Source organism: Amblyraja radiata, chromosome 10, assembly GCF_010909765.2.
Source record: "Amblyraja radiata isolate CabotCenter1 chromosome 10, sAmbRad1.1.pri, whole genome shotgun sequence".
Lineage (NCBI taxonomy): Eukaryota > Metazoa > Chordata > Chondrichthyes > Rajiformes > Rajidae > Amblyraja > Amblyraja radiata.
The window spans coordinates 48,837,910-48,850,083 of NC_045965.1; the positions used below are offsets into that span (position 1 = coordinate 48,837,910).

At 43.0% G+C, this 12,174-nt stretch overlaps 1 protein-coding gene across 1 annotated transcript; it reads left to right on the forward strand.

Annotated features, from left to right (window-relative positions):
• The first annotated feature begins 6,452 nt into the window (after positions 1–6,452).
• On the forward strand, positions 6,453–10,874 carry LOC116977908 (cytochrome b-c1 complex subunit 6, mitochondrial). Its single transcript, XM_033028786.1, has 4 exons — positions 6,453–6,582; positions 8,972–9,001; positions 9,915–10,076; positions 10,651–10,874. The coding sequence occupies exons 1-4, from the start codon at positions 6,538–6,540 to the stop codon at positions 10,681–10,683; spliced, it is 270 nt and encodes an 89-aa protein (XP_032884677.1). The 5' UTR covers positions 6,453–6,537; the 3' UTR covers positions 10,684–10,874.
• Positions 10,875–12,174: the final 1,300 nt, after the last annotated feature.

Sequence of the window (12,174 nt, forward strand, 5' to 3'; positions counted from 1 at the left end):
TCTATTGTCTTTATTTCTGAACATTCCAAGTTGAGGCTTAAAGGTATCTTTAACTATTCAATGACAGATAGTACTGAGGTGGGAGAGAGAAAGTCCAGTAAGTCCAAATTGCGTAAAGTGTGTTATCAAAACTGGTTAATATGAATATTGTGAATTTTAACTTGCTAAGCTCACAATAATATTTATTAGAATAGAACATTCCTTTCATTGGTATGGCAGATCAGTTTATTGAGATATATGCACAGGTAGTGAGGTGCAGGTACAATGAAAATGTTGCTTGCAGCAGCAGCGGCACATTTAGGATGTGTGAAGACTATCTTAGAGATCCTTTTGACATTGTAAAGTGATAATCTTTAGCGAATAATTTTTATTGTACCTTTTATATGCAAGTTGCATTCAGAGCATGTCAAAATAGTAAATTTACATGCATGGAGTAGTCTATTAGTGATTGGACTGGTTATATAATGTCAAGGAATATGAGTATGAAGACAGCTCACTCAGCTAAAGTGTTTAATGTGCAAGGTAGACAAAAGTGCTGGAGAAACTCAGCGGGTGAGGCAGCATCTATGAAGCAAAGGAAATAGGCAATGTTTCAGGCCCAATCCCTTCTTTAGTTTAATGTGCTTTAATCAGAATGGATGATGTGATTGCAACAGATTCCACCTGCATCTGCTAGATGTTATGCAAGCTAATAATGCTATGCCATGGAGTGAAAGAATAGTAATCTCATCCTGGAAAGACATGACTATAGAAACTCAATGCTATAAACTGGCTTTGCGATGATCCAAAATCATCAGCTATTACATTCAGCCCAGTGTGAACAGTTGATTTAAAAAAAATGGCTAACCTAATCCCACCTCCAGCATAAGAATCTGTAACCTGGTGGTCATGGTACTTTAAATTGGCTGTATTGAACATTCACCAAGTGCAATATCGTATTTATCTGCTTAAATTTAAGCAATGCAAAAAATGTAGTCTGAAAAAGTTATCTAGCAATTGGAATTATTTAATTGTTAATGTTTGAATACATTGTAAATGTGTATTTATGGTGTCATTGGTAGATAGAGTGTTGAATACGGCTTTTGGTACCTTTGCCATCATCAGTCGGCAAATTGAGTATAGGAATTGGAAGTTTTGTTTAGAGTTGTACAAGATATTTGTGAGGTTGCACTTGAACTATTGTGTGCAGCTTTGATCACTCTGCTTTTGGAAATATGATATTAAGCTGGAAAAGGTGCAGCGACCATTGCATGAGCAAAAGGGAGAAGTTGGGCAGGCCTGGACTTTATTCCGAAAGGTCGCACAAAGCTGATGGTCTTGGAGCATTTAACAGCCAATTAAGTACTGTTCATAAACAATGGAAATTTATATTTGTGCTATCAGAATCAAAAATTATAATAGAGACCAATTTCCAAGAGTGGTGCAAATGGGCAAAATTAATTTTAGATGAGAATCCTTAATCCAATTTGCACTGAATAGGGTTTGGGGAAGTTTGCTAGTGCTGGCTCTAAGGACAGATTGGATAATCTTGAGTTGAATTCTCTGGAACAAAGATAGTGAAGGGAGATTTAGCTGCATAAATGTGAGGGTTTTAGATCAGTACAATTTCAATCATCAGCAAAATGATTGGCATAGATGAGTTGGGCTGAAGTGCCTGTTTCCATGCTGTATGACTCTTTAAGCAATGGAACCTGTTGTTGATGCAATTAATCAGCAATTCCAAGTTTTAATTTTTGGTGGGACGAGCAGCATCTCTGGATGGAAGAAATAGGAAAAGAATGATTTATTATGTTATGACGCCCAGACACAACTCAAATCAATGAGCTTCAAAGGGCAAGTACAATTGTTGGAATCATACATTGTTCAAAGGAAGACATTTGTGATTGCCAGAGGCCTTTTGGAAAATCACAGCAGGAATTCCTAAAGACAATATCCTAGGCCCAACAATCTTCACCCGCATTATCAAAAACTTTGCTTCTAGATTAGATGATGAGTATTCCCTGATGACTGCAATGTTTAATTCCATTTGGAACATCTCAGCAAATGATGCAGTCCATGCCAACACCAGTTAACATTTGTGCCACAAAACTGTCAGACAATGATCACCTTAATGTGAGGCTATCCATTTTGGTGGCAAAAACAGGAAAGCAGACTATTATCTAAATGGTGGCCGACTAGGAAAAGGGGAGATGCAGCGAGACCTGGGTGTCATGGTACACCAGTCATTGAAAGTAGGCATGCAGGTGCAGCAGGCAGTGAAGAAAGCGAATGGTATGTTAGCTTTCATAGCAAAAGGATTTGAGTATAGGAGCAGGGAGGTTCTACTGCAGTTGTACAGGGTCTTGGTGAGACCACACCTGGAGTATTGCGTACAGTTTTGGTCTCCAAATCTGAGGAAGGACATTATTGCCATAGAGGGAGTGCAGAGAAGGTTCACCAGACTGATTCCTGGGATGTCAGGACTGTCTTATGAAGAAAGACTGGATAGACTTGGTTTATACTCTCTAGAATTTAGGAGATTGAGAGGGGATCTTATAGAAACTTATAAAATTCTTAAGGGGTTGGACAGGCTAGATGCAGGAAGATTGCTCCCGATGTTGGGGAAGTCCAGGACAAGGGGTCACAGCTTAAGGATAAGGGGGAAATCCTTTAAAACCGAGATGAGAAGAACTTTTTTCACACAGAGAGGGGTGAATCTCTGGAACTCTCTGCCACAGAGGGTAGTCGAGGCCAGTTCATTGGCTATATTTAAGAGGGAGTTAGATGTGGCCCTTGTGGCTAAGGGGATCAGAGGGTATGGAGAGAAGGCAGGTACGGGATACTGAGTTGGATGATCAGCCATGATCATATTGAATGGCGGTGCAGGCTCGAAGGGCCGAATGGCCTACTCCTGCACCTAATTTCTATGTTTCAATAAGAGAGTCTAACCAACCATTAATTTACACATAGGGTGATAGATGTCTTGAGTGCGCTTCTAGGAGAAGTGGTAGAAGTACACTACATCTTAATTTTAACAGATCTCCTTACAACAGATTTTGGTTATAGCGACTGACCTGCTACTCGCACCATCAACGGTTAGTATCGCCTCTCCTGCTGCTGGAACATCGGCTGCCCGTGCCACCCCCGTCTTGCACCATTTCCAGGCCAGACTGCTTCTGCCACCACTGCTGGCCCACAGTTTCCTTGGCCACTTGCAGGCTGTGCCTGCTGCTGATCCTCACTTGCGTTCCCGCTGCCTGCGGGCCGTGACCATTGACACCACCAATTCTCGCCGCTTACCCTGGCTGCGATTGGGGCCGTCAACTCGCCTAGATTCTAGGTCCAGTTTCGGAACTGAAACTTTACCTACCCATGTTCTTCAGAGATGCTGCCTGACCTGCTGGTTTCATCCAGCACATTGTGTCCTTTGGTTTATTAACCAGCATCTGCAGTCGTTTGTTTCTACTACTCATACAATGATACCTTACTCGGTTGTAGTGGACAACTGGCAATAACAGACACCAATCCCCCCCCCCCCCCCCCCCCCCCCCCCCCCCCCCCAGGTCCATTATAGTGAGGGTTTACTGTAGATGCATTTGGATAATCATGTAAATAGGCAGGAAATAGCGAGATACAGACTACGTGCAGGCAGATGGGATTAGTTAGTTTGACATTATTGGCCGTGCAGACATGGTGTGCCGTTCTATGTTCTGGTTACTCTGACAGCACTTCCCAAACACCTGAATTCTATTATCAAGAAGAACAAAAGCAACATTGTTTTGGCCACCACGTTATCGGAAAGATGTTGCCAAGCTGGAAGAGTGCAGAGATGATATACGAGGATGAACAGGCTAGGACTTTATTCCTTGGAGCGTAGGAGGATGTGTACTTAGTGCCTGTGAATTTCTTCCTGCTTGTGGAATTCTTTGCCACAGAAGGCTGTGGAGGCCAAGTCAATGGATATTTTTAAGGCAGAGAATGACAGATTCTTGATTAGTAAGGGTGTCGGGTTGTGGGGCAAAGGCAGGAGAATGGGGTTGAGAGGGAAAGATAATCACTACATTTAAATAGCAGAGTAGACAATGAGCCGAATGGCCCAATTCTGCTCCTATCACATGAACTAGGAGCATAGATTTCAAAGTATTCAAAGGTTTTTATTAGTCACATTCACATACACTGAGGTGTAATGAAGTGAAATGCTTTTTGCCATTTTGCAGCACACAAAAAAAGAATACAGACATAACACCAATGAGAGTCTTAAACACAAAGAACATCCCCCCACAATGGCTCCCACCATGAGGGAAGGCACAAAGTCCAGTCCCCAACCCCAGTTCACCCATAGTCGGGCCTATTGAGGCCCGATGTTCCTGGCCGTTCTTGCCGGGTGGTGGTGCTCCAGCGTCGGGAGAGTCCTCACAGCGGCATGGGAACCCTGGAACGGCCGCCTCCGTACTGGAGGTCGCGGCTTCCGAAGCCGACAAGGGCCGCGCCGGATGGAGCTCCACAACTGGCGATCTCGTCACGAGATCCCAGGCTCCCGGTGTAAAGTTCGGCGCCGCCGCCCGCAGCTGGCCGCTCCACAGTCTCGCAGCTCCGCGATGTTGTTCCCGGTGGTCTCAGCTCACCGGAGCTCCAGCGCGGCGACCCAGGCAAGGCATCGCCCGCTCCACGATAGCGCTCCAGCGCTGTGTCGCCGCCGAAGCCGAGGTTCTGGGCGGTCCGCGACAGGAAACGCCGCTCCAGGCCCGCTGGTAGGCCGCGAGGACGGGTCGAAGCTGCAGCCCAGAGAAAAGCTGCCTCTCCGACCAGGTAGGGACCCTGAAAGGCAGTTTCCCCTTCCCCCCCCACACAAAAAAGTCTAGACCTCCAAACAAAACACTTTAACTAACTAAAAATAAAAATAAAATGGTGAAAAGACAGACAACTGCTGGCAGTTGTTTAAAGTGATTAATAATATTTGTTTCCCCTAGCTGTGGGACTCAACTCCCTTAAAAGGAGACAGTGGTGTGATATAAATCTAGTTTCCCTTTATATTCTCATTTCACCAGCCACTTGTGTAAGTGTTGTGACCCAGAAGCGCACTCGCCTGCAGTACTTCCTGCCTGGGAATACGGTCTTTCAGAGCATATTCAGGTTCACTCCAACCTCATCTGTAGTATCTGTTGTTGCAGATATGGACGTTTAGACATCAGCGAGACCAAACGTAGACTGGGCAATCGTTTTCCTGACAGACCTCTGCTCAGTCCGCCTGGGCCTAAGTGTGCTCTCGGTTGCCAAATACTTAACTCCCCTTCCCACACTGATCTTTCTGTCCTGGGCCTCCTCCATTGTCAGAGTGAGGCCAAATGCAAATTGGAGGAACAGTACCTCATATTTCACTTGGGCAGTTATGAATATTGATTTCTCTAACTTCAAGTAACCCTTGCCTCTCTCCCTCGTTCTCCAACCATTCTGACTGTTCTGAGTACAGAAGTTGGGATGTAATGTTAAAATTGTACAAGGCATTGATAGATAGATCCTTTATTGTCATTCAGACCTTTCGGTCTGAACGAAATTATGATGAGGCCAACTCTGGAGTATGGTGTACAATTTTGGTCGCCTAATTATAGGAAGGATGTCAACAGAATAGAGAGAGTACAGAGGAGATTTACTAGAATGTTGCCTGGGTTTCAGCAACTAAGTTACAGAGAAAGGTTGATCAAGTTAGGTCTTTATTCTTTGGAGCGCAGAAGGTTAAGGGGGGACTTGATAGAGGTCTTTAAAATGATTTGAGGGATGGACAGAGTTGACGTGGATAAGCTTTTTCCACTGAGAGTAGGAAAGATTCAAACAAGAGGACATGACTTGAGAATTAAGGGACAGAAGTTTAGGGGTAACATGAGGGGGAACTTCTTTACTCAGAGAGTGGTAGCTGTGTGGAATGAGCTTCCAGTGGAGGTGGTGGAGGCAGGTTCGATTTTATAATTTAAAAATAAATTGGATAGTTATATGGACGGGAAAGGAATGGAGGGTTATGGTCTGAGTGCAGGTAGATGGGACTAGGGGAGAATAAGTGTTCGGCACGGACTAGAAGGGCAGAGATGCCCTGTTATATGGTTATATGGTTCCCCTGATTTAATGTTATATCTGTATGCTTCATTGTCGTTTTCTCCTCGTTAACCATGATCTATTTTACTTTTTCCTTGGCCACATCCTCTTTGATGTCTCGTTTTCACACCTAACACTTCCTTCTCTCTGTGTACTTCTCCCCTGAGTCTGAAGAAGGGTGTCGTCTCGAAACGTCACCCATTCTTTCTCCCCCAGAGACGCTGCCAGTCCCGCTGATTTACACCAGCATTTTGTGTCTACCCACTCTGTGACATAAATCCGGTTTCCAATTGAATATTCTCATTTCACCACCCGCTTGTGCTAGTGCTGTGACCCGGAAGCGCACTCGCCCGCAGTACTTCCTGTCCGGGAATACGGTCTATTCGGAGCGCGATCATCCGGGGGCCTTGAAGGAGGTCGGCGGTGCGGGCACGTTGCGCAGGCGCAGTGGCGTTGCCGAGGGTCGGAGCCATGGGTGTGGAGAACAGAGAGATGGTGAACAACGGAGAGCCCGAGGTGAGGCTGCCCCAGGGCGGGTGGGCGGGCAGGAGAGGTGGCGGGCGGGGGGAGACAGGGGAACGACCACCTGGCGGGGATGGAGGCCTGTTGTCAACCCCCCCGGCCGTGTCGCCGAGGCTGGGCCTGGGCGGAGAACCAAGGGCAAACCAAGGCCGCCAGCTCGGCGCCGCGGCGGGACTGAGGAGGAGGACGCGGGGGAGGGAGATGGTGGACGAGGAGGGGGAATAGAGACGAGGAGAAGGTGTAGGAGGGAGAGGGACGAGGAGGAGGTCAGACGGGGGTCGACCAGCTGTAGTGTGGGCAACGCCGGTTAAAGGGAGAAGGGCGAGAGGGTTTAATCTGACCGTTAGTGCTCCACATTTTCCCCATAAGGTCATTCCACTCCAAGGAGACTGCGTTCCTCCCAGGTACACAAAAATGCCGGAGAAACTCAGCGGGTGCAGCAGCATCTATGGAGCGAAGGAAATAACCCTTCTTCAGACTGCGTTCCTCCCATCCTCACCATGCTGAGTGACCCACACACAACAAAAGTGCCGGAGTAACAGCGGCTCGGGCAACATCTGTGGGGGTCAGGGATAGGCATCGTTTTGTTGTACTCCAGCCCTTTGTGGGGTTTTTTTTATTGTCAACCAGTTGTTCTTTGTGTCAACGTTCTGAATGACCTGCCTTCAGTATTGAGCGTCGCAGTTTCCACCTTCCACCAAACCTGTACTTGCTAAGCGTTGCTCAGCGTCTTGTGCCAACAAACGACATTTTCAAATTATGATCTGCTTTCAGTTGTCGTACGATGCTTCTGCGATGTGAACACGCCAGTCAAAATTAGAGGGTTCCATCCCAAATCTTAAAACAATAGGATTAATACGACACCGAGATTGCTGGGTTCGCTGACTGGCTGTTAAATGTTAAAAGTATACGGTGGGATAGCGATCAGCTACGGAAATGGATAGAGAAATGCAGATGGAGTTAAATCCAAGCAAGCGTGAGGTGTTGCACTTTTGGAGGTCAGATTAAAATGGAAAAACATAGAATTGATGGCACGATTCTTAACAGAATTGATGTACAGAGAGAATCATAGGGTTCAAGTCCACAACTCCTTTAAAGTGCCACCATGAGCAGAGAAAGTGGTAAGTGGTCGAAGTAAAGGTCAGGAAGTCACGATGCGGCTTTATTGAACTTTGGGTAGGCTGTATTTGGAGTTTTGCCTGCAGTTCTGGTTGCCCCATTACAGGTATAATGTGGAGACTTTTGAAAGTATGCAGAAGAAGTTTACCAGAATTATGCCTGGGTTTGGGGCTTTTTTCCCAGTGTGGAAAATCAAATACTGGAGTGCATAGCTTTAAGGTGAGAGGGGCAAACTTTAAAGGAGGTGTGAGGGACAAGTTTTTATTTACCCAGTATTGTTAGTGGCTGGAATGTGCCGCCTGGGGTGGTGCTTAAGGCAGAGGTGGTAGTGGCTTTTAAAAGACTTGGATAGACATATGGATATCCAGGGAATGGAGAGAAATGAATTGTGTACAAGCAGGTAAGAATTAGTCTTGGCATCATGGGCAGTGCAAACATTGTGGGCTGAGAGGTCTGTTCTAGTGTTGACTATGTTCCATGCACAGTTAATTGAAAGAGGCAGGACAGGCTAAGAAAGTAGTTTAAAATGCACATAGAACCCTAGATTTTATAAAGAGAGACATAGAATACAAGAGCAAGGAAATAACAATGAACTATTATGAAACCATAATTTGGCCTCAGTTGGAAATTTCTCTTATTCTGAAAACATGCTTTCAAAAAGAGGTATGGACTTTAGAGGTGTCGTGGAAGTCCAGGGATGAGAGAAGTTATGTGAATAGACTTAATAAACCAGGATATCTATTTATTTTATCGTACACGTGAGTTAATATGTTCCTTTGAGCCAGACCCACACTGGCTCATGAGGACTTGTGCAGAATTTTCACCATTTTGGTACCTATTCGATTAGCTTAATTACCTGTGGTGAATAAAGTTTTACCTTGAAAATATGAACTTGCCCATTATGGAAAGCTGCGGCTCCTGCACTTCATTTAGTTCTTATCCAAGTGTTTAAATTCCTCCAAGTTTGAACTTCTCAGTTCCTCCACTGTTGAATGTCCTTTCCCTAAATTTCTGCTTTGGTCAATTGCCCACCATTTTAAGCCACGCATGTAATAGCTCAGGCACAATTTGAAGGGACTTAAATATAAGGCATTCACTTGCAGAATTTATCCATCTCTGGATGTCACATTTTGTTTGTGTCCATGTTTTCTTGGTGAAACTTGCTCCTTGGTGAGATTTGCTACATGAATGCAAATAACAATACTGAATCAATTTCTTGCATTTCTTATTTATACTTGCTAATCCAAGTTTTTTCTCTACTTAGGAGGAAGAGGAGGAGGAGGAAGATGTGGTGGTAAGGCTTTCAGCGTAAATTATAGATAGATGGAAGCTTTCATTTGGTTTTTATTTTGAGGTGGTGTCTTTATTTATTGGATATCTGCTTTATTAGACTGAAATGCTTGCTCCTTTACATGTTGCCGTTCCTCTGCTGCAGTTGCTCCAGCAATTTGTGTTTTTCTTATGTGCACCCTGAATCTTGTTCAATATGAGGAATTGGGAGGTTAACCTGTTTTGTTAAGTGCCAAACCTCTGCCAAATCTTCCAAATATGGGAGATATTATGACTAACCCCAGTTATTTTTTTGTCACTTGTGGCCCTGGATGTTCATAGCAGAGGACTTGACGTGACCTAATTATTCCATCATATGACAATTTATTACTTCTTCATCGGGTGAGATAAGTGTAAAATGCTTTTTCTCCAGTTGCCAACTTTTGGTCTTATTGCTTTTTAATCAATCTATCTGCTGTGCTGCGAATGAACCAAAGTATAATAAGTAAATGCAATTTTTTTCTGCTGTCATCTCGGTATTTTCATTTTTCTGCTTGATCACCACAAGGCAAATTTAACAATATTACAAAGCAGTGATCTGATACTTCATTAAAATGACAACATAACTGAATTGAATATTACCATTGGTATTGGGGGCAATTGGAGAATATAGATTTGGTCTGATTGCAATCTGATTCTGGCTTAGTGAAAACAGCTTTGTGCTAAATCTTATTTTCCTTTTGCTACCCTCACAAACATTGTAAACTACTGTCAGTGCATACAAGAAAGGTTTTCGGGCATCTACCTTTGCTGATATTGTGCTCTCAAGTTAAGTGTAAAATCTAAGATTGTAAGTGGCAAATGCTTATTAATGTTAAAACATCTCTGTGTGCTATTGACGTGCATTTTGATTATTTTAAACATTTGACTTGATGTAGGATCCTATGATAGACATCAGAGAGCAATGTGAGCAGAATGAAAAGTGTATGCAACTGCGGTCACGCCTGGACGAGTGCACAGACCGAGTGAACTCGAGATCGCAAACAGAAGAGACATGCACCGAGGAGCTGTTTGACTTCCTGCATGCCCGTGACCACTGTGTAAGCACTTAATTCTTCACATTGGGGTCCAAAAAGAGATCCAATTTACTCATTGAGTGTTGTTCACCCTCTTGTGTTTTTGTTTTGGGAAAAGTGTCCCTGTGGCTGGCTCAACTCTAATGTTCCTACTTGTAGTACTAGTCAGTAATGCTTTCTCTTTTATTCTTCCTAAAAAAATCCTCCTCGAATCCATTTTGGAGTTCATCAAGCAAATGTTTCCTCTTTTATTGGACGTTACTATAAATACCAGAATTTTGCTGTTTTTAATGGCCAGTGCTTATGTTGAAGAAGGACAAATTATAACAAAACTGCTAGTAATTTCAGAGATTAGGATTGAACATCTGGGGAAATTACATGGTCTGAATACATTCTAAAGAGTTAGCATTTTGTTTTCTAGATCTGGTGTCAACAAAATAAAACATTACAAAGGGAGTTTGACTGTCCTGTCTGTCAGATCTTGAATAACTGAGCAATGTTGTCTGTTACAATCTTTTTAAAGAACAGTTAATAAATGCACATGTTTCACAACTATAACAGCATATTGAATAAAGCGTAATTTTTTTTTTTTCCCCAGGTGGCTGAAAAAATCTTCAGTAAGTTGAAGTGAAATCCAATTCCGAAGAAAGTGCTGGGATTCGTACTAGTTGTGAATTGAGTTTATTCACTGATTTCTGATTGTATATACAGCATAATAATCTTGTGGTCCACTGCACAGTGATTCGGGTATTGCTTTTATGTATTTACAATTGAGTTTGGTGCCACCAACTGTTGGTCGTTAATAAATTTATTGAACTTGAATATGTGTCATTTGTTTTTCATTTCATATATATTTCAACTGTTCACGATTGTGATGGTTCATCCCTCTGCAAATGAATTATTTTACCTTTGCCCTTTTAAAATTGTTAATTTACAAAATTAGGATTCCTTTATATGTCTTTGGATTTTGACTGATTTATATCAACTTAATTTAACTGTCTTTGTTACATTCCATTTTTAACATCAGGAAAGGAAAATTATGTAGTTCAATCTGCTGAGCATTTTTATCCATTCAAGTTAAACAAGTGTATTAAAACACTGCATAAACCTCCAAATAGTACAATGATTTATTTGTTACCGTTTATTTAAATGTCAGTTGTTTAAGGCAGCAACATAATTTCTGTGACATTGGTATTTAGTATGCATAATGACTCTCCTGCAAATCAGGTTATAACATAAATACACACGATTAGAATGTTGCTGCTTAAGTTGCATTACGCTGCTCCCTGCTGTTTCTGCTTTTGTCAAATTTGCTTTGAATTGGTATTGTGTTACTTGGAGTCCAACTGGGCCACATTTTCACAGCCAACTGGCTCATCATCCAGATTTGGTTCATCTCGAGTCAGGAACATTTGATCTCAATGATCACTGGTTAAAATTAGTGATTTTAAACATCTGAACACACATTGGTTTAACAAACCTCTACAATGGTTCCTGTCTCGATCTGTGTGATCCTGACTCACTAGGTAAGCATTCTTGCATCATTATTTTATTTGAAACTATTCTCTCTAATTAGTGTCATAATTACTTCAACGTCCATTATCAGGTGATGTATAGGAATTGATGAACCTATTTTGATCCTGAGAAACCACACCTGCAATAGGTGTCCGCTGCTCAAAGAATTTTCGCTCAAAATTGATGAGCTTGGTGTCCAAGCCTCAGAAAAGGGGAAAGTTGCCCTGTACCAGACAGGCAGATATTATCTTTAAGTTGAGTGCTAGAATTAGTTAGGCTAGAGGATCAGATAATTATTGTTTTAGGCAGGTATGGGATACAGAAGGTACCTTTACTGGCATATCTAACCCTCTAGCCTTGTCTAACAAATACAAGGTGCTGGCGACGCAAGAAAATGCAAATGCTGGTTTACAAATAACTGGAGTAACTTAGCAAGTCTGGCAACATCTCTGGAGAACTTGAATAGGTGAATCAGTCTGAAGAAGGCCCGAAACATCGCCTATTTCCTTCGCTCCATAGATGCTGCTGCACCCGCTGAGTTTCTCCAGCATTTTTGTGTACCTTTGAATAGGTGACGTTCGGTTTGGAACCCTTCTTCAGATTGATT